Consider the following 22,924-nt stretch of genomic DNA (forward strand, 5'->3'; position numbering starts at 1 on the left):
GCATGTCTGTGGTCCAAATGACCACAATGCCCCCTATAGTGGTGCAAGGAAAAATAAGCAAAGATTCCTTACCCAATGTTCCGGGGCACCTCACAGCTAAATGAAATTCCTTTTTAGGCTGTATTTGTGCTGCCATCTTCAGAACACACTAACTGGCGCTTATGACGTTGGAAGTGAGCCGGCCACGCTTATGGCTAAAGACTTTCTATTTAAAATAATTTTGAGCTATGACTTCCATTTATTATTTATCTACAAACTACATGGTAGACACCTGTTGTTCATAGACCTTTCAGCTTACTAATTTTTTATAAAACTGAATTGTTATGTAAGTGCGATCCTGTGAATCCTCTATATCCAATCAAAGTAGACTGGTTTGTCTTTATCAAGATTTGAGTAAATAAATGTGTGAGTGCAACAGGCAGCAGTGTATATTGCTTTATTTTGTGCAATTCTTACATAGCCTACTATAGATTTGAATTTGCTCCACAGTTAGTTGACTGATCTGTGATTATATATGAAAGAAGTTTGCTTTCCTCTCTACTTACTACATAAGTCGTAAAAACAACTTGCATGGTGATATTCTTAAGAATATGTTGTATCATCTCATTTCACAAATGATGAAATAATGTACACAAAAAAGAAGTAATCAACAACAATGTATTCAATGTTTTACGTATAAACAAAAATGTATGCATTCAATGTCAGTCCCTGACAGATATGTCTTATTAAATAGACAATGATTTACTACAGACTTTATATACCCTATACTCAGTGTGAGTAGAATTTCTGAATGTTTTTATTTCACCCAAAGTCACATGAAAGTAATATTTTACACTAAAAAGTAGCTTTTCTAATCAGTAAAATTAAAGTAGCGGAGTGTAGTATTGATGTTCCTCTTCTTCAGGGTGAAGAGAAAAGCTCAGAACGTCAGGTACTGCAGTCGCTGGTTCAGGATCCGCCTCTCCCACCTCTATTTTATCTGGTAATATAAAGTGCACAAAGGTTAAATGCCTGGTTAATCACAGTAAAATAAAAAAGTGTACATGATATGTACTACCTCTGCTCTAAATGCGTTTTGTGTTGTGGTATCTTATATAGACGCGTAAAGGGCAGGGGTGCAGTCAGGCCTACAGTTCCACAGAAACTTTTATTGTACCTACTATAAGTATAGTAACACCGTGACAAACATAGCAAGCCAGGAACATGACTAAGGAGGGTGGAGGATGGGAGTGACTGAACTATATACAATTTAAATAGTATTTACACAAAGGGTAGAATAGAATGATACAACATACTACACATCATCCTCATGGTAGTATCCTCCTTACTGAGCTTGCTGAGTCTTATCATAAAATCAAATCTGAAAGTGCATTGTAATGAAATAAAATGTGCATTTTAATTTTGTTTATATGGCAACAAATAATTACTGGTAACTTTATTTATATAGTATTGCAAGAATCCATATCCCTTCTCATACATCACACTGAGAGGGAGAGTAATTGAAGTGACACATCAGACGTCATACTGTCTCCCATTAGAGAGACAGTATGTGAAGTAAGAGCCCCACAGAGTCTGACTGAGAAGGCACAACCCATGGTCCTTCTTATGGAGGGGAAGGTGAAATAGGTTAGATATCACTGACGCTGTCACCCAAGCCCCTGAATGGGTGGATTTGTGAGAAATATACTGAAATATTCTGCCATGAAATTGTTACGTTGACAATAATTTCATTTTTTGGAAGAGTGTAGCAAAAATGTTTTGTTATTCGTAATAAAAATGACTTCATTTTACATTTAAATCTTTAAAAATATATATCTCATCTGTAAATGTTTTGGATTCTATGGGGGGTATTCAATTGTTTCTTTTAACGTGCTAAAACAAAAAAAAACGAGCGCTCTAAAAATATTACCGTTAATACGGTAATTACTCGCTAAATTTCATCTCGCAGCTCCCTGAGCAGCGAGCTGACATTCAGCCCGCTGGCAGCGAGTAAGTACCGTATTAACTGTTTACGCGCGCAAAATTACCGTATAATATGAAGTTTTTTTCGAGCGCTCGTTTTTTTTTGTTTTAGCGCGTTAAAAGAAACAATTGAATACCCCCCAAAGATTACAAAGGATGATCATGGTTTACACAAATGTTTGTTGTTTGTAAGGAAACACCAAATAATTGTCAACTAATAGTGTTATAGTCCACCACAGACTATATGAGCAATACCAGTTTTTGAGCTTGAAACACCCCTTCTAATTAGTGCATTTGCCTATTTCAGCCACACCCATTGCTAGCAGGTGAATAAAATCAAGCACACAGCCATGCAATCACCGTCAAACATTAGTAGTATAAAGGGTTCTAGGGAAGAGCCGATGGTCATTTTCAAGGTGAGCAGGTTTGGTAGTTCTGTGAATAGGACTATAATTTCAGTATATGTGAATTTCTTTGTAATTTATGAGTGCTGTTAGTATCTAATCATAACAATGGGCAGCACGGTGGCTAAGTGGTTGGCACTTCTGCCTTACAGCACTGGGGTCATGAGTTCAATTCCCAAACATGGCCTTATCTGTGAGGAGTTTGTATGTTCTCCCCGTGTTTGCGTGGGTTTCCTCCGGGTGCTCCAGTTTCCTCCCACACTCCAAAAACATACTGGTAGGTTAATCGCCTGCTACCAAAATTGACTCTAGTGTTTGTGTCTGTCTGTGTGTGTGTCTGTGTGTGTGTGTGTCAGGGAATTTAGACTGTAAGCTCCAATGGGGCAGGGACTGATGTGAGTGAGTTCTCAGTACAGCGCTGCGGAATTACTGGTGTTATATAAATAAATGGTAACAATAATAATGTAACTTAGTACTTGCTGTTCTACTTGTGTATATTGGCAAAGTAAGTGCCATTAATGTTGAAATATGCTTCCATTGGCTAATTTACATCATATGACCGGCTTTGCGGCACCATAAACAATCCCAAAAAACTTTACTTGATTACACTGACCTTGAAAAAGACCATCAGGTTGAAGAGCGTTGGTTGGAGCTGTATCAAGTTTTGAGACCGGTGCATATCCTCCTACAAAGTGAACATTTGTCTTTGTAAACTGATCTAGTTGGTCCGGACAACTAAAGACACTTCTACATATGTCTGGTAGGAGTACCTGGACTCTCTGTCATGCTTTTTTTTATTCAGAATTTTAACCATGTTGTGACTACAGCAGAATTTTTTCTTTATATGCATATCATGGTATCTCAATGAGAAAACATTGTTTTTTTTAAGTTGAATTCTATTAGAAGGAACTCTTCAGATATTCCGAAAGATACCTTTTAGGAGTTTATTACCAAGAATTTATTTTGTAAGTGGAATCAGAGGCAGAACTAGTGAGCTGTGGGCCCCTGAGCAGGGTGGTGGGGAGGAGTGAACCTGGACCCCCTATCCTCTGCATTTGCCATGCAGCGGGCCCCATTATCTCCATGGGCTCCGCTGCACGCCACCTGCTGCAACATTGGTAGTTCTGCCACTGAGTGGAATACTGAAGGGGCTGTTTCACCAGTGTGAGACCTTTGAAGATGCTATAATATAAATATTCACATTGTAATTGGATTCACATAAGGGGGGCATTATCCTCTGAACATCTCGACAAATAAGACTTTTCAGAAGATTCAGTAACAATATTTAGAATAATGCTCACACATTTACAATATCACACTATGTTTTTGTTTTTTAGCTTTTTTATGACTGGATATTGTGAACATTGTTAGAGTTAAGTGGAAAACACTTATACTTAAATATAAGTATTCTAAAAATAAATAATATCACTTTCAACACTTTTTCTCACTTTATGGGGGTATTCAATTGTTAGCGTTAACGGAAAAAAACGAGCGCTCAAAAAATCTTAGCGTTAATACGGTAATTACTCACGGAATTTCAGCTCGCCTGAAATTCCGCGAGTAAACTACCATATTAACGCTTTTCTCGCGCAATATTACTGTATAAACGGTAATATTTTTTGAGCACTCGTTTTTTTCCGTTAACTCTAACAATTGAATACCCCTATTTGTATTTATATGGGAGATAAACAGCGCTGGATTACGCCATGTTAGTTTCACACACTACATAGAACCAGGGATTTTAGCACAGATAAAATACCCCATGGCATTAAATGTTGATAAAGTAATGAAACAGACAGCTGCCACTTGACATAATGATTTCAGTACTAGAAGGGTTAATACACAATCAGCCAATCAGAAACGACTAACTAGTGCTGCTTGTTATCATCATCATTGCATATAGTTGCACCTGCTCTCTAGTGCACGAGACACACCTCCTAATACACATATATGGGGGTGCATCTTATACGTAAAAATGTCATTACAGTATTCACTTAATGATTGCCCAACCCTGCCTCTCCAGGCATAAGGAGTTGCAAGTTGAAGATACACAAAATTCTTGATCTAGACATATACATTTGCTTTATTTTATGTATGCATGCACAATATGAAAATGCGGATCTTGCACACAAAAAAAACAGAAGTACGTCCAACTCTAAATGAGCCCCACTATTGTTAAATTGTGAATTTCTTAATTTGTAGCTTTTCTGTTATTTTTGGATATGGTAATTCTGAAGCACTTTGCATTAATCAATAGGTTTATTTGTTTTCTTTCTTTTTTTAAAAAAGTTTTTTAATTGTTAATGTCATTATTTATCCAATCGAGGGGGTTGGGAGACAATCTCAACAATATCTTAACAATTGCTCCTTTTTGGATTCTCTGATGGTTTGTATCATGCTCTTTCCTTATGGACCGTTTCTCCAATGCGGAGGCAGTGTGACGTCAGATGTTTATCTTCAATCACCCTCCATCTTGGTGTGATATATAAGAGGGGGCTGTTTTTTTAAATATTTTTACATGTAACCATCCCCTTCCATGTTCATTGCTCCCTATTTTGTCTCATTGCCAGCCTAATTGTCTCCTCTTATTGCCATACAGACTGACCCCTCTCATTGGCAACCTCATTACCCTTTCTCATACCTCTCATAGCCACCATTATTTCCCACTTTTATAACTCTTATTATCACCCTCATTGTCCCTTCTTGCGTCTCATTGTCATCCTCATTGTCCTTTCTTACATGTCTCATTGTCACCCTCATTATCCCTTATTACATATCTCATTTTCACCCTCATTATCCCTTATTACATATCTCATTGTCACCCTCATTGTTCCTTATTACATATCTCATCGTCACCCTCATTGTCCCTTCTTACATGTCTCATTATCACCCTCATTGTCCCTTCTTACATGTCTCATTGTCACCCTCATTGTCCGTTCTTACATGTCTCATTGTCACCCTCATTGTCCCTACTTACATGTCTCATTGTCATCCTCATTGTCCCTTCTTACAAGTCTCATTATCACCCTCATTGTCCATTCTTACATGTCTCATTGTCACCCTCATTGTCCATTCTTACATGTCTCATTGTCACCCTCATTGTCCCTTCTCCGGCTGCGGCTCTGGCTCCAGTTCCTTGGCTTGTTTCCTTCACCCACGTGCAGTTCCCCTCGTTGTTCCTTCTTACATGTCTCATTGTCACCCTCATTTTCCCTTCTTACATCTCTCATTGTCCCTTCTTACAAGTCTCATTGTCACCCTCATTGACCATTCTTACATGTCTTATTGCCACCCTCATTGACCATTCTTACATGTCTCATTGCCACCCTCATTGTCCCTTCTTGCATGTCTCATTATCACCATCATTGTCCCTTTTTACATGTCTCATTGTCCCTTCTTACATGTCTCATTGTCCCTTCTTACATGTCTCATTATCACCATCATTGTCCCTTTTTACATGTCTCATTGTCCCTTTTTACATGTCTCATTGTCCCTTCTTACATGTCTCATTGTCACCTTCATTGTCCCTTCTTACATGTCTCATTGTCACCCTCATTGTCCCTTCTTAAAGGTCTCATTGTCACACTATTTATCTGATTAGCATGTCTCATTGTCACCCATGTCTCATTGTCACCCTCGTTGTCCCTTCTTAAATTTCTCATTGTTACCCTCATTGTCCCTTCTTACATTTCTCATTGTCATCCTCATTGTCCCTTCTTACATGTCTCATTGTCATCTTCATTGTCCCTTCTTACATGTCTCATTGTCATCCTCATCGTTCTTTATTACATGTCTCATTGTCACCCTCCTTGTCCCTTCTTACATGTCTCATTGTCATCTTCATTGTCCCTTCTTACATGTCTCATTGTCATCCTCATCGTTCTTTATTACATGTCTCATTGTCACCCTCCTTGTCCCTTCTTACATGTCTCATTGCCACCCTCATTGTCCCTTCTTGCATGTCTCATGATCACCCTCATTGTCCCTTCTTACATGTCTCATTATCACCATCATTGTCCCTTTTTACATGTCTCATTGTCCCTTTTTACATGTCTCATTGTCCCTTCTTACATGTCTCATTGTCACCTTCATTGTCCCTTCTTACATGTCTCATTGTCACCCTCATTGTCCCTTCTTAAAGGTCTCATTGTCACACTATTTATCTGATTAGCATGTCTCATTGTCACCCATGTCTCATTGTCACCCTCGTTGTCCCTTCTTAAATTTCTCATTGTTACCCTCATTGTCCCTTCTTACATTTCTCATTGTCATCCTCATTGTCCCTTCTTACATGTCTCATTGTCATCTTCATTGTCCCTTCTTACATGTCTCATTGTCATCCTCATCGTTCTTTATTACATGTCTCATTGTCACCCTCCTTGTCCCTTCTTACATGTCTCATTGTCATCCTCATTGTCCCTTCTTGCATGTCTCATGATCACCCTCATTGTCCCTTCTTACATGTCTCATTATCACCATCATTGTCCCTTTTTACATGTCTCATTGTCCCTTTTTACATGTCTCATTGTCCCTTCTTACATGTCTCATTGTCACCTTCATTGTCCCTTCTTACATGTCTCATTGTCACCCTCATTGTCCCTTCTCCGGCTGCGGCTCTGGCTCCAGTTCCTTGGCTTGTTTCCTTCACCCACGTGCAGTTCCCCTCGTTGTTCCTTCTTACATGTCTCATTGTCACCCTCATTTTCCCTTCTTACATCTCTCATTGTCCCTTCTTACAAGTCTCATTGTCACCCTCATTGACCATTCTTACATGTCTTATTGCCACCCTCCTTGACCATTCTTACATGTCTCATTGCCACCCTCATTGTCCCTTCTTGCATGTCTCATGATCACCCTCATTGTCCCTTCTTACATGTCTCATTATCACCATCATTGTCCCTTTTTACATGTCTCATTGTCCCTTCTTACATGTCTCATTGTCACCTTCATTGTCCCTTCTTACATGTCTCATTGTCACCCTCATTGTCCCTTCTTAAAGGTCTCATTGTCACACTATTTATCTGATTAGCATGTCTCATTGTCACCCATGTCTCATTGTCACCCTCGTTGTCCCTTCTTAAATTTCTCATTGTTACCCTCCTTGTCCCTTCTTACATGTCTCATTGTCATCCTCATTGTCCCTTCTTGCATGTCTCATGATCACCCTCATTGTCCCTTCTTACATGTCTCATTATCACCATCATTGTCCCTTTTTACATGTCTCATTGTCCCTTTTTACATGTCTCATTGTCCCTTCTTACATGTCTCATTGTCACCTTCATTGTCCCTTCTTACATGTCTCATTGTCACCCTCATTGTCCCTTCTCCGGCTGCGGCTCTGGCTCCAGTTCCTTGGCTTGTTTCCTTCACCCACGTGCAGTTCCCCTCGTTGTTCCTTCTTACATGTCTCATTGTCACCCTCATTTTCCCTTCTTACATCTCTCATTGTCCCTTCTTACAAGTCTCATTGTCACCCTCATTGACCATTCTTACATGTCTTATTGCCACCCTCCTTGACCATTCTTACATGTCTCATTGCCACCCTCATTGTCCCTTCTTGCATGTCTCATGATCACCCTCATTGTCCCTTCTTACATGTCTCATTATCACCATCATTGTCCCTTTTTACATGTCTCATTGTCCCTTTTTACATGTCTCATTGTCCCTTCTTACATGTCTCATTGTCACCTTCATTGTCCCTTCTTACATGTCTCATTGTCACCCTCATTGTCCCTTCTTAAAGGTCTCATTGTCACACTATTTATCTGATTAGCATGTCTCATTGTCACCCATGTCTCATTGTCACCCTCGTTGTCCCTTCTTAAATTTCTCATTGTTACCCTCATTGTCCCTTCTTACATTTCTCATTGTCATCCTCATCGTTCTTTATTACATGTCTCATTGTCACCCTCCTTGTCCCTTCTTACATGTCTCATTGTCATCCTCATTGTCCCTTCTTACATGTCTCATTGTCACCCTCATTGTCCCTTCTTAAAGGTCTCATTGTCACACTATTTATCTGATTAGCATGTCTCATTGTCACCCATGTCTCATTGTCACCCTCGTTGTCCCTTCTTAAATTTCTCATTGTTACCCTCATTGTCCCTTCTTACATTTCTCATTGTCATCCTCATTGTCCCTTCTTACATGTCTCATTGTCATCTTCATTGTCCCTTCTTACATGTCTCATTGTCATCCTCATCGTTCTTTATTACATGTCTCATTGTCACCCTCCTTGTCCCTTCTTACATGTCTCATTGTCATCCTCATTGTCCCTTCTTGCATGTCTCATGATCACCCTCATTGTCCCTTCTTACATGTCTCATTATCACCATCATTGTCCCTTTTTACATGTCTCATTGTCACCCTCATTGTCCCTTCTCCGGCTGCGGCTCTGGCTCCAGTTCCTTGGCTTGTTTCCTTCACCCACGTGCAGTTCCCCTCGTTGTTCCTTCTTACATGTCTCATTGTCACCCTCATTTTCCCTTCTTACATCTCTCATTGTCCCTTCTTACAAGTCTCATTGTCACCCTCATTGACCATTCTTACATGTCTTATTGCCACCCTCCTTGACCATTCTTACATGTCTCATTGCCACCCTCATTGTCCCTTCTTGCATGTCTCATTATCACCCTCATTGTCCCTTCTTACATGTCTCATTATCACCATCATTGTCCCTTTTTACATGTCTCATTGTCCCTTTTTACATGTCTCATTGTCCCTTCTTACATGTTTCATTGTCACCTTCATTGTCCCTTCTTACATGTCTCATTGTCACCCTCATTGTCCCTTCTCCGGCTGCGGCTCTGGCTCCAGTTCCTTGGCTTGTTTCCTTCACCGACGTGCAGTTCCCCTCGTTGTTCCTTCTTACATGTCTCATTGTCACCCTCATTTTCCCTTCTTACATCTCTCATTGTCCCTTCTTACAAGTCTCATTGTCACCCTCATTGACCATTCTTACATGTCTTATTGCCACCCTCATTGTCCCTTCTTACATGTCTCATTGTCATCCTCATTGTCCCTTCTTACAAGTCTCATTATCACCCTCATTGTCCATTCTTACATGTCTCATTGTCACCCTCATTGTCCATTCTTACATGTCTCATTGTCACCCTCATTGTCCCTTCTCCGGCTGCGGCTCTGGCTCCAGTTCCTTGGCTTGTTTCCTTCACCCACGTGCAGTTCCCCTCATTGTTCCTTCTTACATGTCTCATTGTCACCCTCATTTTCCCTTCTTACATCTCTCATTGTCCCTTCTTACAAGTCTCATTGTCACCCTCATTGACCATTCTTACATGTCTTATTGCCACCCTCATTGACCATTCTTACATGTCTCATTGCCACCCTCATTGTCCCTTCTTGCATGTCTCATGATCACCCTCATTGTCCCTTCTTACATGTCTCATTATCACCATCATTGTCCCTTTTTACATGTCTCATTGTCCCTTCTTACATGTCTCATTGTCACCTTCATTGTCCCTTCTTACATGTCTCATTGTCACCCTCATTGTCCCTTCTTAAAGATCTCATTGTCACACTATTTATCTGATTAGCATGTCTCATTGTCACCCATGTCTCATTGTCACCCTCGTTGTCCCTTCTTAAATTTCTCATTGTTACCCTCATTGTCCCTTCTTACATTTCTCATTGTCATCCTCATTGTCCCTTCTTACATGTCTCATTGTCATCTTCATTGTCCCTTCTTACATGTCTCATTGTCATCCTCATCGTTCTTTATTACATGTCTCATTGTCACCCTCCTTGTCCCTTCTTACATGTCTCATTGTCATCTTCATTGTCCCTTCTTACATGTCTCATTGTCATCCTCATCGTTCTTTATTACATGTCTCATTGTCACCCTCCTTGTCCCTTCTTACATGTCTCATTGCCACCCTCATTGTCCCTTCTTGCATGTCTCATGATCACCCTCATTGTCCCTTCTTACATGTCTCATTATCACCATCATTGTCCCTTTTTACATGTCTCATTGTCCCTTTTTACATGTCTCATTGTCCCTTCTTACATGTCTCATTGTCACCTTCATTGTCCCTTCTTACATGTCTCATTGTCACCCTCATTGTCCCTTCTCCGGCTGCGGCTCTGGCTCCAGTTCCTTTGCTTGTTTCCTTCACCCACGTGCAGTTCCCCTCGTTGTTCCTTCTTACATGTCTCATTGTCTCCCTCATTTTCCCTTCTTACATCTCTCATTGTCCCTTCTTACAAGTCTCATTGTCACCCTCATTGACCATTCTTACATGTCTTATTGCCACCCTCATTGTCCCTTCTTACATGTCTCATTGTCATCTTCATTGTCCCTTCTTACATGTCTCATTGTCATCCTCATCGTTCTTTATTACATGTCTCATTGTCACCCTCCTTGTCCCTTCTTACATGTCTCATTGTCATCCTTATCGTTCTTTATTACATGTCTCATTGTCATCCTCATCGTTCTTTATTACATGTCTCATTGTCACCCTCCTTGTCCCTTCTTACATGTCTCATTGTCATCTTCATTGTCCCTTCTTACATGTCTCATTGTCATCCTCATCGTTCTTTATTACATGTCTCATTGTCACCCTCCTTGTCCTTTCTTACATGTCTCATTGTCATCCTCATTGTCCCTTCTTACATGTCTCATTGTCACCCTCATTGTCCCTTCTTAAAGGTCTCATTGTCACACTATTTATCTGATTAGCATGTCTCATTGTCACCCATGTCTCATTGTCACCCTCGTTGTCCCTTCTTAAATTTCTCATTGTTACCCTCATTGTCCCTTCTTACATTTCTCATTGTCATCCTCATTGTCCCTTCTTACATGTCTCATTGTCATCTTCATTGTCCCTTCTTACATGTCTCATTGTCATTCTCATCGTTCTTTATTACATGTCTCATTGTCACCCTCCTTGTCCCTTCTTACATGTCTCATTGTCATCCTCATTGTCCCTTCTTACATGTCTCATTGACACCATCATTGTCCCTTCTTAATGGTCTCATTGTCACACTATTTATCTGATTAGCCTCTTGCAAACAAAAATGCATGAGGCTAAAGTGGAGTGACGCTACGATAGTGTGCTATAATGCTTTTGGTTACCATGCTTTCCTTAAACTTATTTTCTGTGTTTCTGGCTAGAATAAAACATGTAGAGCTTAGCTATACACAATATATGTCAATGTAAAATGTTCATATAAAGAATCTTTTCTTGCTGGAGTTTCTGTTGTGTTTCTTTCTCTAAACAACCACCATCTATCATCCCTTCTTCAATATAATCTCATTCAAGTCCCTGTCATTCATCCTTTTATCTGGAAAGCTCAATCAATGCCTATGACAATCATTATTGTGCAGAAACTCTTTCTCCAAATTCTGTAATCTTTCTTTTATTTTGTAAAGAATGGATCCCTGAAGTTTGGATAAGGGTTATTTGTACAAAACAGAATGGATAATACGATTTGTTCTGAAGCTTTTTTATAGAAAAATAGAATAGATCACAGAAGTTTGCTTTAGGGACAGTTTCAAGATGATGTATAAATGACAAGTTTATAGTAGAGTCCTACATTAGAAAATATCAGTGATTGTGAAAGGATTAGAAGTATGATGGGTTTTAAAACAATGGATAGCTGAGGTCTGGACAAGGACACTGTAATGTGCAGGGAGACTGTTGGGATATAAGAAATTATCACCAAAAAAAAATATTTATTTTTCGAAGATGTATGAAATAGCAAAATAATAGAAACCATTTGTCTCTATTTCTCTCTTTCAGTATGATATCAAGCTGTCTATGGTTCGAGAAATGATTACCTTTCAGAAAAGAGGTGCTCTCCTCTGGCAAGCGTCCACCAGCCTCTTCATGTATTACAATCGTTGCAGCCTCATCTTCAATCACATTTGGAAGTGGGTCTTGATGCTCCAGTGGTTGTTGCCCATGCTGATACTGCTCTTGTAGGACATCAGGCACTAACTCAGACTTCTGTTCATTCTGAGGATCTTCCTGTGCTTCCTGCTCTGGTACATGTTCCACTTCAAGCTCTGGTTCATGTGTTGGTTCCAGCTTGTGCTCCGGCTGCGGCTCTGGCTCCAGTTCCTTGGCTTGTTTCCTTCTCCCACGTGCAGTTCCCCTGGCTCTCTTCTGGCGTTGACTTCTGGAAATTGTAACATATTTTCCAAAACAGTTGAAAAATGTATTTTATTTTTAATAACAAATTTGCACCAAAAATTCAAGGTGGAATTAAACATATTAATTGAAAACAATATTTAATCATTCACATCAGTCTCTGCCCAAGTGGATCTTACAATATATATTCCTTGCCACATGGACACACAAGTGAAGCCAATTAACCTACCAGTGTGTCTCTAAAAAATAATAACAACCAGATAGGGACCTGGTCAGAATCAAATCCATTACCCCAGTGCTGTGATGCATCAATGCTAACCACTGTGCCACAGTGCTGCATTATATACTGTAAGGAAACAAAAAATGTATACTATTGCAAATGACTTATTAAAATGTTTAAAAAGATACCAACCTGCCAAGCAGCAGCTGGAGCAAATTCAGTAATTTGTATATTCCCCACGAAATCTCCTGCAAGTGTGGTCATATGTGTCTTAAAGAGATAGCGCCTATATAAATCCAGGCCTGACATCACTTAGATGCCTGTTAAAGGTTTTTGTTTCCTAACCTGAGTGCTGCTGTCTATTATATTTACAGATTTTTGTTTTTGTTCCTGATTATTATTATTCCCCTCCCTGGCAGTAGTGTCTGCTTTCACCTTGATTTGCGCCTGCTGATTTTGTACCAGTTTTTTAGATGAATATATAATACAAATGTTCTCTTGTTTATCCTTGTTAAACATATATCATCTTGTGATTATTTAATACTTATTACTTATTTACACAAAAATGAAGTCTGTACTTTTGTCTAAATATAAATAAAATAATTGATCTTGAATGATGCCATTATAGTACATATACTTCAGGAAGCACAAACTATTTGCCGTACAAAATCAGCCATGGTCCTGACATGTGTCGAAATTTGTACAAATGCGTCTAGATTTGCACCAAAGCATATAGATTTGTGGCGCAAGTTGGCAGCTTTTATGAATTAGCAGAGGTTTGCACAGGAAGAGGGAAAAAGTTGAGCATTACTGGCAAAGTGCGGAGTAGGAGCTTGGGCATCTAGACCTGTGAAGTATTGCAAAAACAAGAATTCCTTTTCTATATTAATATTGTGGGTGTGATCACAAAGGTGCATGGAACATAATGAAAGTTTCAGTAGTGCACTAACAGAGGGGAATACCAGGTATTGGTCATCACTGGTCAATCACTTCATTATAGGAAATAGCTGTGTCTGCACATAAGCAGCAGCTCTGTCAATAATTTAGCGCAGGGACTTCCTAAATGGTAAAGGCTCCAGAGACTATTGTCTTAGAAGTATTAGAGTTGAAGAACTGCACAAGGGGTTACCCTTTTTTGTCCAGCGCTTCAGGCTCAGAGTTGTTCTTAGAGTATTAATAACATAACTGACAGGTGTGCACACAGACCCCCACCACACCTCCAACCCCACACACATACGCCACATGTCCAAAATCTTGATTTCTGAGAAGTTTATTTTACATATATGTCTGTGAATGTATTTATGGGCTGCTTTATATAAAGCAACTTGCAATTTGCTATTAGTGGTCCATAATAAAGCCCCATTTTTGTTCATCACTTTTGTAGGCCTGCATCCTATGAATCTGCAAATAGCAAACTACAACTGACTGACATAAATGAAAACAACTGTCTGGTGTCCTGGATTTGAATGAATAAACATTAAATCCTGTATGTTGTTTAACTGTTGATGATGTTTCATATTTACATTTAATGCCTAAACACATAACACATTGCATTGTCTAAACATATTTATATTTTCCTTTTCATATAAAGCATCAATTACACCATAATTTCCCTTGACAATTTACCCAAAATCCCTCTGGAAAGTGTCTTTATCCTGCGCCTCTTCTCTTTTTCTCTTCAGAGCTTCTCGATCTCTCAAACGACGTGGTGAAATCACTAATAAAACAAAACGTTTATGGATATGTATTATTAAAATAAATGAATTAGGAAATAATATTTAGAGTGTTAGAAAATCCCCAACTATATTCATTGCAATGTGTCGCAATATCCCAAGACTTAAATGCATAAGTGTGAGAGTTTTCTTCTCCTTTAAATTTTTCTTTTCATGATATAACTATATTTCCATTTAAGAGGATGTTAAAATATTATGCACATACCAAACAAAATTATGGTTTCATGTTATATATTCTTTATTTATTCAATGCGAGTAACCAAAGATATTACATGGTTGCACATAAACATGTAAAAAAATATGTTGCAAGTAGTCAGCAATTGTACAAAATGAACAACCACTTGATAAACATATAAATGTAACTCACTCTGCATTAGTTTTGATAACAACAATAGACTTAACATCAAGTACACTCCCTAAAGAGAAGGGAGACATATACGGAACATGAAGAGGTAGTAGATGAAGAAAGAACAAAATAGGAAAGAGGGGGAAGGTAAAGGGAGAGGGATGTGTGGAGCTAGACAGATGAAGAGCATACATATTTGAAGTCATCTGAATCTTTAAACTCAATCCAGGTAGCCCAAGTGGCCATGTATTCCGAGAATTTATCATTGGCAGAGAAAATAATGTCGTCCATGGACATATAATAATCAATTCTATTGAACCAGTCCATAATCGAAGGAGGAGTTCGAGATCTCCAGTGTGCGGGTATGACTGCTCTAGCTGCATTGTTAAGGTGTTTTAATAGTGATTTTTTTGTACTTAGAGGGTTGAATGGATGAAAAGGATAATAGCCAGAAGCCAGGGTCCTTGGGTACTTCATGTCCCACGATAATACTAGATATTCTCATAACTTCGCTCCAGAATGGAGAGATTAATGAACACTCCCACCAGATATGTATAAATGATCCTGGAGAGCGGAAACATCTCCAACAGGAGGAGGACAATTGGGGGTTGAATTTGTGTAATACCGTAGGGCATCTGTACCATCTGGTCAAAAGTTTATAGTGAGTCTCGATTACAGAAATGCTTAACGAACAAGTGTGTGTATTGGTATATATCTTTTGCCATGAGGTTGCGGTTATATGTGGGGCTAGGTCGCGTTCCCATAACCCTACAAAGGAAGGTGGAGCTCTGAATTGGTCCTCTACAAAAGTTTATATATTCCAGATATGATATGGACCGGAGCGGATTTAGATACACAAAGGCTTTCATATGGTGTTGGAAGTCTCTTGAGAGATCTGGCCCCTCCAATAGTACTGATGTAATGTAACACTTGGACATATTTCCAATATTCAGTTGAGGGCAAAGAAAAAGACGCTTGAAGGTCCATAAAAGAATGAGGTTTACCATTCTCCACCAAGGCCTGTGATCCCTGCCCGAGACCAAATTCTAAAGTCAATACCCGATAAACCCGGCGGGAAATCCAGATTGAACACAAAGGGGGTGAGAGGAGAAGGAAAGGTAGAAATACTTTCCCCAAAATAAATTTTCTTCCATGTTTTTAAGGTTGGACCAATGGTAGGGTGATGAATTCTAGGTATATTTGACAGCCAAGGTATAACACTTAGCGGGGTCAAAATGGAATCATTCTCAATAACCACCCATTGTGTAGTATCACCACATCTGGTCCAATCCACAATCCTGCTTAGGTAGACAGCCTGTAGATAACTCTGGAACATCGGTAACTGAGCACCACCTTGATGTTTTCGTCTGTATAGGATAGAATGTTTAAATCGGGGTCTCCTCCTCCCCCAAACAAAGTCGCGTATCAAACGCTGGAGAGTATCAAGGAATCTCTGAGGAATCACAATCAGGAACGCTTGCATAATGTAGAGAACTTTGGGAAGGACATTAATTTTTATAATATTCATTTTGCATATCCATGAGAATTTAGAAGACGACCAGATAGCCAAGTCCCTTTTAATTTTAGATAGAAGAGGGGAGTAGTTTAAGTGGAATAATTGGTCATTAGATCTCGCAATGGATACCCCAAGATAACAAATATGTGATGGTTACCACTTAAATGGGAACGCTGTCTTGAGACCTTCTACCATTTGATCTGGAGCCAAAATATTAAGGGCATTTGACTTAGAAAAGTTTATTTTAAAGTTGGAGAGTGTACCAAACTTAGAAAATTCTAACATCAGGTTAGGTAAAGAGGTAATTTGGTTTGTGATAATCGCTAATAGGTCGTCTGCAAATAGAGCCAGCCGGTAGTTTTCCCTGCCAATCTGAAGACCAGGGATATTTGGGTTAGATCGAATCGCCCTAGCCAAGGCCTCCATGCATAGAACGAATATCAAAGGAGATAATGGGCAGCCTTGTTGGGTGCCGTTAAAAATGGTAAAGGGATCAGAGAGGATGCCGTTTGCCCTAATCTTGGCAGTTGGAGATCTATACAAGGCCATCATTTTTTGAAAACAAGAGGGGCCCAGCCCCAGATGAAGGAGCACTCCCTTCATGAAACCCCAGTCCACCCTGTCAAATGCTTTCTCGGCATCCGTAGACAGGAGGACCATAGGAAAATCAACAGAGGAGACATAGTGTATTAAGTCTACAATTTTGGTAGTATTATCTTTTGCTTCTCTGCCTGGAATAAACCTCACCTGATCATTAGTAATCAGTTCAGGGAGAAGATTCTTTAATCTATTAGAAATCAATTTTGTATACAATTTAATTTCAATGTTCAAACGAGTAATTGGGTGATAACTAGGGCACAATGCTGGATCCTTTCCTTTCCTTCCTTAGGAATAACTGTTATATGTGACTCTAGTGATTGAGGTGAGAATCCTTTCGTGTCAGATACTTTGTTAAAAGCCTCTTGCAGAATGGGGCATAACTTCTCCATGTTTGTTTTGTAATATGGATTAAGAACCCATCTGGGCCTGGGGTCTTTCCAAGAGGGGAGGATTTTATAGCTTCCTTCAGTTCAGCAAGAGAAAAGGAAGACTCCAGGAAATCCCCTGCCTCTTGTGAAATTCTGGGGAAGTCGATATATATATGTATATAGGAGCGGATACGTTGAGAACGTAAAGCCTTGGCTAGGAAACGACCCGGTTTGTCCTCCCATTGATAGAATTTATTTCTGCAACAGCGCCATGCCTTTTTCATGCAGTCATTTAACAAGGAGTTAAGTGCTGACCGTTTGTTGTGTAGTTACACCAGAGTCTCTGGGGACTTTTATAGTTGGTTCCTAGATTCTTAATGTCCGATAAGAGTGCGTCTCAAAGCGCTTCTTTCTGTTTCTTAAGGTATGAGCCTGGTTGGAGGCATTCCCCTCCCAGACTGACAATTTGGATGTTTCTCCGTTATTATCATTAGATAAATATTCAATTGCATCATTTAATTGTTGTTTACAGTATGGGTCCTGTAATAACAGCTCATTGAGTCTCCAAGACCACTGTCTAGGGGAGGGGAGAACAACCTAATAGTCATGTATATCGGGGCATGGTCAGAATCAGTTATTTGACCTATCCAAGAGTCATCCACAAGGTCTAGGTACCTATGATTTATAAAAAGATAATCTATGCGTGAGTAAGAGGAGTGAGGGTAGGAGAAGAATGTATAGTCCTTGTCTGAGGGATGAAATATTCGCCACGCGTCGGCCAGCTGGTGATCATGGAATTCCCTCCTAACCTTGCGGGCATCTCGAAGAGACGTCCTAGGAGCCCCAGTAGAGGAATCAATCTGGGGGAGTAAGGACCAATTCAGATCTCCACCCAGGACCACTACCCCCTCCAATTGATCCTCAATTTGTGATAGAGTTTTGGAGAAAAAGGGAACCTGAGAGTTATTGGGGGGGCGTAGATATTAACCAGTGAGAATTGTTGGTCAAAAATCTTAACCTTAATAAGCAAAACTCTACCCTCCACAATTACGGTTGAAGAGATTTCAGACAGGCGTAAATGCTTAGCAAATAAAATTGCAACACCCCTAGATTTAGTCATCGAATAGTTACTAAAGAAACCTGTAGGATAATAATGGTTAGAAAATGAGGGGGCATGGCGCTTTTTAAAATGGGTTTCCTGAATAAATGCCATGGTTTCATGTTAGAAAAGTACAATATTGTTAATTGATTTTGTCTTACTAGGTGTTCTATAACGAAATACTTTAATTTCTACAGGTCAATACTATCATTCAACCTGGGCAGGACTCAAGCCAGAGGCTTTCATTCCACATACTTTTTTATGCTTGATCACAGAGATACACTCATATTTCCTCAATATTGTCTCCAGAACACTTTTCAAATTAATATTTTTATTAAAACTTACAGCAGGCTCATGGCTGCATGTGTATTAATATATACAACAAACATCAGACTCCAAATATTTTGTAATGAACAACCAGGCTCAAGAAATGTCAAGGCTGACGCTCTGTGAGTGGTTTTTCGCAGTTTTGTATCTCACTAATTCTCTTCTGTAGAGCCTTTCCTCATTGTTCATGCTTCTACCATCCTTGCTGCCTTAGGCTAAGACCTGGGTAACCTCCGGCACCTCCAGAAAGTCCTGCCAACAGAATATTTGTCCCAGATCATCTTAGGAAGATAGTGTTTTCTGAATCTCATAACAATAAGACTTCTGGACACATTACTAAGACCATTAAAAACTTATCTCGTGTAGTTGGTGGCCATTTTTTCCTGCTGATGTCGGGGAATACTCTCCTGCGAGGTTTGCTCTCAAAATAAATCTTCTTGCAGGTGTCCTTCTGGTCAATTAATTCCTTTACCCGTTCCTGTCCAACCATAGACGCATTTATTAATGGACTTTATTGTGGACTTACCTAGGTCATCAGGATATAATACCATCTGTTTAACAGTTGACTGGTTCAGCAAAATGGCGCACTTCGTCCCTTTCCCCAAGCTTCCTTGTGCTTGGATCCTGACATTCTTGCTCGTTCAGCACATCTTCCATCTTCAGGGTCTTCCTGTGATGTGGTGTCTGACAGAGGCTCTCAGTTTGTTGCTGTCTTCTGGAAGTCTTTCTGTACTTGCTTGGAATCAGGCTAAGTCTTTCTGCAGCTTACCATCCTGCTCTAAAGGGCAGACAAAAGGGTTAATCAGTCCCTTGAACAGTTCCTCCGTTTGTAAATTTCGAAATGTCATGATGACTGGACCACTCTGCTTTTCTGGGCAGAGTTTGCCTACAATAATGCCAGTCACTCATCCACTCAGGTTTCTCCATTCTTTCGTAACTTTGGGTTCCACCTCAGGGCTAATTCCTTGTCCTACATGGTAACGATAGGTTTACCTGAGGTTCACTCTACTGCTGGTCACCTTAAAAAAATATGGAAGAAGGATCACATTGCCTTATGCCAGGCCTCCTTTAAATCAAAGTTCTTTGCTGACCTACAAAGCCGTCCCTGCTTTTTCAAAGTTGGTGACAGGATGCAGATTTTTACACGGAACATCAGACTCTTTTGTCGTATCTAAGTCAAGTCAATCTTGTAGCTTTTAGACTGAAGCTTCCTGCATCTTTAAAAAATACCCAATACTGGAATCGGTGCGCGGATGGTGAGTAATGTCTGTATGCTACCCCTCTCTCGGGCAGTCATTGTAACTGTGTGTCCTAGCTTTTCCTAGCAATGTTCCAAGTTTGCGTGCCTATCGGTTTATTAGTTATATTGTTGACAATATTTGTGCCTTTCTACCCCCCACCCTCCCTTCCCTTCTCTTTCCCCCACCGATATAAAAGTATAAAACTCAGAGGAAACACTTTGATTATTAAGATTTTTCTTGTCCAAAATGTTATCTGTACTGTTCCTGTTGTTTCCTCTACAAATAAAGAGTTTAAAAAAAAAAAAAAACCCAATACATTCCACTGCTCTCTACTAAAACCTGCCTTCACCTCAAGCACATCTGTGCTGTCAAGATTGATGGATGTCAAGAGTTTGTGGTGGAGAAGATTCTTGACTCTAAGAGGGTCCAAGGGCAGGTCAATTTCCTGGTGTACTGGAAGGGCTATGGCCTTGATGAATGTTCCTGGGTTCCGCAGAAGAATCTACATGCAGACAAACTCATTGAGGAATTCTTCAAGCAATTTCCTAGGAAACCGGGATATAGGGGGATACTGTCACGGGCCACCGTGCTGCTCATGATGGCCCGTCTTTGTCTTCCCTGTACATCCCGGCTGTTGCCCAGGCAGCCAGGACATCACTTCTGGTTTGAGCATCCCGGCTGTTGTCTGGGAACCAGGGTGCTTCTTCTTCACTGCAGTGCCCGGCGAGCTGTAAAACAGCGGAGCATGCGTGTGCAGTTGCAATTAATTCATGAACAGCCTCCTGGGGGCTGTTTAATGCAGGGTTCAGCCCAGTTTCTGGACTGGCCAGTGGAACTATTTAAGGCAGGGAGGGCTTGGCCTACCTGCCGGTTATAGCTTATGTGTCCACAGTTGCTGTTCTGCTCCAGAGTTCCCTGTAATATTCCTTGCATAGTTTGGCTATGTTTTGGACCTCGCTTGTTTTCTGATTGCCTTGACCTCTGCCTGGAATTTGGACTACCCTTGCTTGCTGCCAGCCCTGACCTTCGGCCTGCCTTAGACTATTCTATTCGCTTCAGACCCTTCACCTATTAGACCGCTTCTGGATATTCTGCCGCTTCCTGGTTGCTCCTCCTATCTTCCTGCGCTACGGTCCCTAAACATAAGCTTCTACTTACTTAGAGTTTAAGACCTGGAGCATCCAAATACCTGCGAGCAAATTAAGCTCTATGGGAAAGGCAGCTTCTACAGGTGAAGACCTTTACAGCCTGTTCTAGGAAAGGCGTTCATGTTTGGGATGCTAGCCTAACATTATTACGATAGTCCAGGGCATTGTGGCATACCAATGACAGAAATAAAACAAATAATTTAAAAGATCAGTTGGACTCACCTTTCCTTTCCATTTTGGCAGAAGAATATGAAAACAATTTGGCTCAGTAATCCTATTTTGCCCTCCCAACAACAGATTCTTGTACTAGTGATAATCTTATGGACATCTTCTTTGTTCTGGATAAACATATTGAATTGAGGTCTAATCAAGTTCCTGCAGATATGGAAACTGTTCATGGATATTCCTTTTTTATCTGCCAGTAACTCATGAAGCCATTTAAGGGTATCATCATGCAGTCGAGAATCCAGTCATCATCATCAAGTTGATGATGACGACTGGCATTTTAATGTTGATAAGAAAATAAATAAATAAATGTAAAATAAATCCAGTGTAACCCCCCTCCCCCAAGTCCTAGCAGCATTAACACTCATAGCCTACACTGGTAGCAGCAATTTTGGGGAGGGGACAAGCATAAGGTGCCCCTGAAAAAGCCTCTAAAAGCACTAGGCTATGACAGGCTGGGATGGTGACACAATAACAGGGAAACCTGAAGAGTGGGGTCTGCCTGTCACAATGATACATTTAACAATGAACTTCATCATATCAATGTATCTCATTGTGGTTAGTGAATACTAATCAATACAGAAAGATTTTCCCCTGCTCTGAACAATCAAAGTAAAGCTGCTCTGTATTGTAAGTGGTCTAACAGGCAGCGGACCTGTCATTAGCGAAATGGCTCCTCCAGAACAGGTTATCAACATCCTATATGTTTTTTTATTTTTTTCAAGAGAAAGCCCCCAAGGATTTAATTGAGACATAAAATTGTAAGGAAGAGTGGGAGGAATCTTTTTGTCTAATACAGCTCTTTTTATATGTTTTGTGTGATTAATTTACTTTAATTTTTTTATAGGTACACTTCAGGTCTCAGCCAGCCCTGCATGCAGTTTTACCAGTAGCTGCATGCTCTGGCAGCCATGGGTATGCTGGCATTTGTACTCCTACAAGCGCCAGCATACCCAAACACTTTAGGCTTGCCAGATCTTGCTGGGACCTGTAATAACTATTTAAACTTTATAACCACACCTACCACTGGAGTATTTGGAAACAACCCTAGTGCTTTCAGCACAGGCTGTTTTCTTCTAGGGGGCCTGCATTTTTTGGGCTCAATTCTCCTAGGGAATTTAATCCCATGCTGAACAGGCTAAGGCTGAATGACATTAGACATGGGGACACCATGCTGTGGACTGGTATGTGCTTGTTGGCTTCTGTTCCTAGGCTATGGGTTACTGCTAGTAGCATGCCCCCTCCTCCTTTGGGAGAGGGGGCATGCTGTTTTTTTTTAAAAAAAACTAGCAAACTACATGCTGATGCTCATCAAAAATGTATCTTGCACCAGGAGTCAAGAACCCGCATCAGATACGCCATCTGGCAGGCATAAATATAAATGATTCCACCTCTGAATGTGCTGTAACTGTACAAAAACACCTTTACCCATTCTGCCTCTCTAAGCATAGACAATATTAACTGATAGATGAGCCTCAGTCTGCATAGGGGCTTTTCATGCACCTGTGCAGTATGGAAATGTATTTTACACAAAAATGGACGTGCATCCAACTGCATATAAGGCCCCAAGTCTGACCTTTACCTTTACCTTCTCGAAAACTTGGTAAAGGATTTGTAGGACCATAT

General features: G+C 40.2%; 1 protein-coding gene across 3 annotated transcripts in view; it reads right to left on the reverse strand.

The window, feature by feature from the left end:
- Positions 1 to 420: 420 nt before the first annotated feature.
- Positions 421 to 22,924, reverse strand: part of LOC142154248 (uncharacterized) — a 39,246-nt gene continuing 16,742 nt past the window's right edge. The window contains exons 2-6 of one of the 3 annotated variants that reach the window (XM_075210930.1): positions 19,211 to 19,462; positions 14,322 to 14,412; positions 12,163 to 12,503; positions 2,980 to 3,051; positions 421 to 979 (exon numbers count right to left, since the gene is read on the reverse strand). In XM_075210930.1, coding sequence (XP_075067031.1) covers positions 864 to 979; positions 2,980 to 3,051; positions 12,163 to 12,503; positions 14,322 to 14,412; positions 19,211 to 19,235 — 645 coding nt within the window. In that variant the 5' untranslated portion in view covers positions 19,236 to 19,462 and the 3' untranslated portion in view covers positions 421 to 863. The remainder of the gene's footprint in view (positions 980 to 2,979; positions 3,052 to 12,162; positions 12,504 to 14,321; positions 14,413 to 19,210; positions 19,463 to 22,924) is intronic. The other 2 variants (XM_075210929.1, XM_075210931.1) reach the window with 2 other exon arrangements.

The sequence above is a fragment of the Mixophyes fleayi genome, chromosome 1 (genome assembly GCF_038048845.1).
Source record: "Mixophyes fleayi isolate aMixFle1 chromosome 1, aMixFle1.hap1, whole genome shotgun sequence".
NCBI lineage: Eukaryota > Metazoa > Chordata > Amphibia > Anura > Limnodynastidae > Mixophyes > Mixophyes fleayi.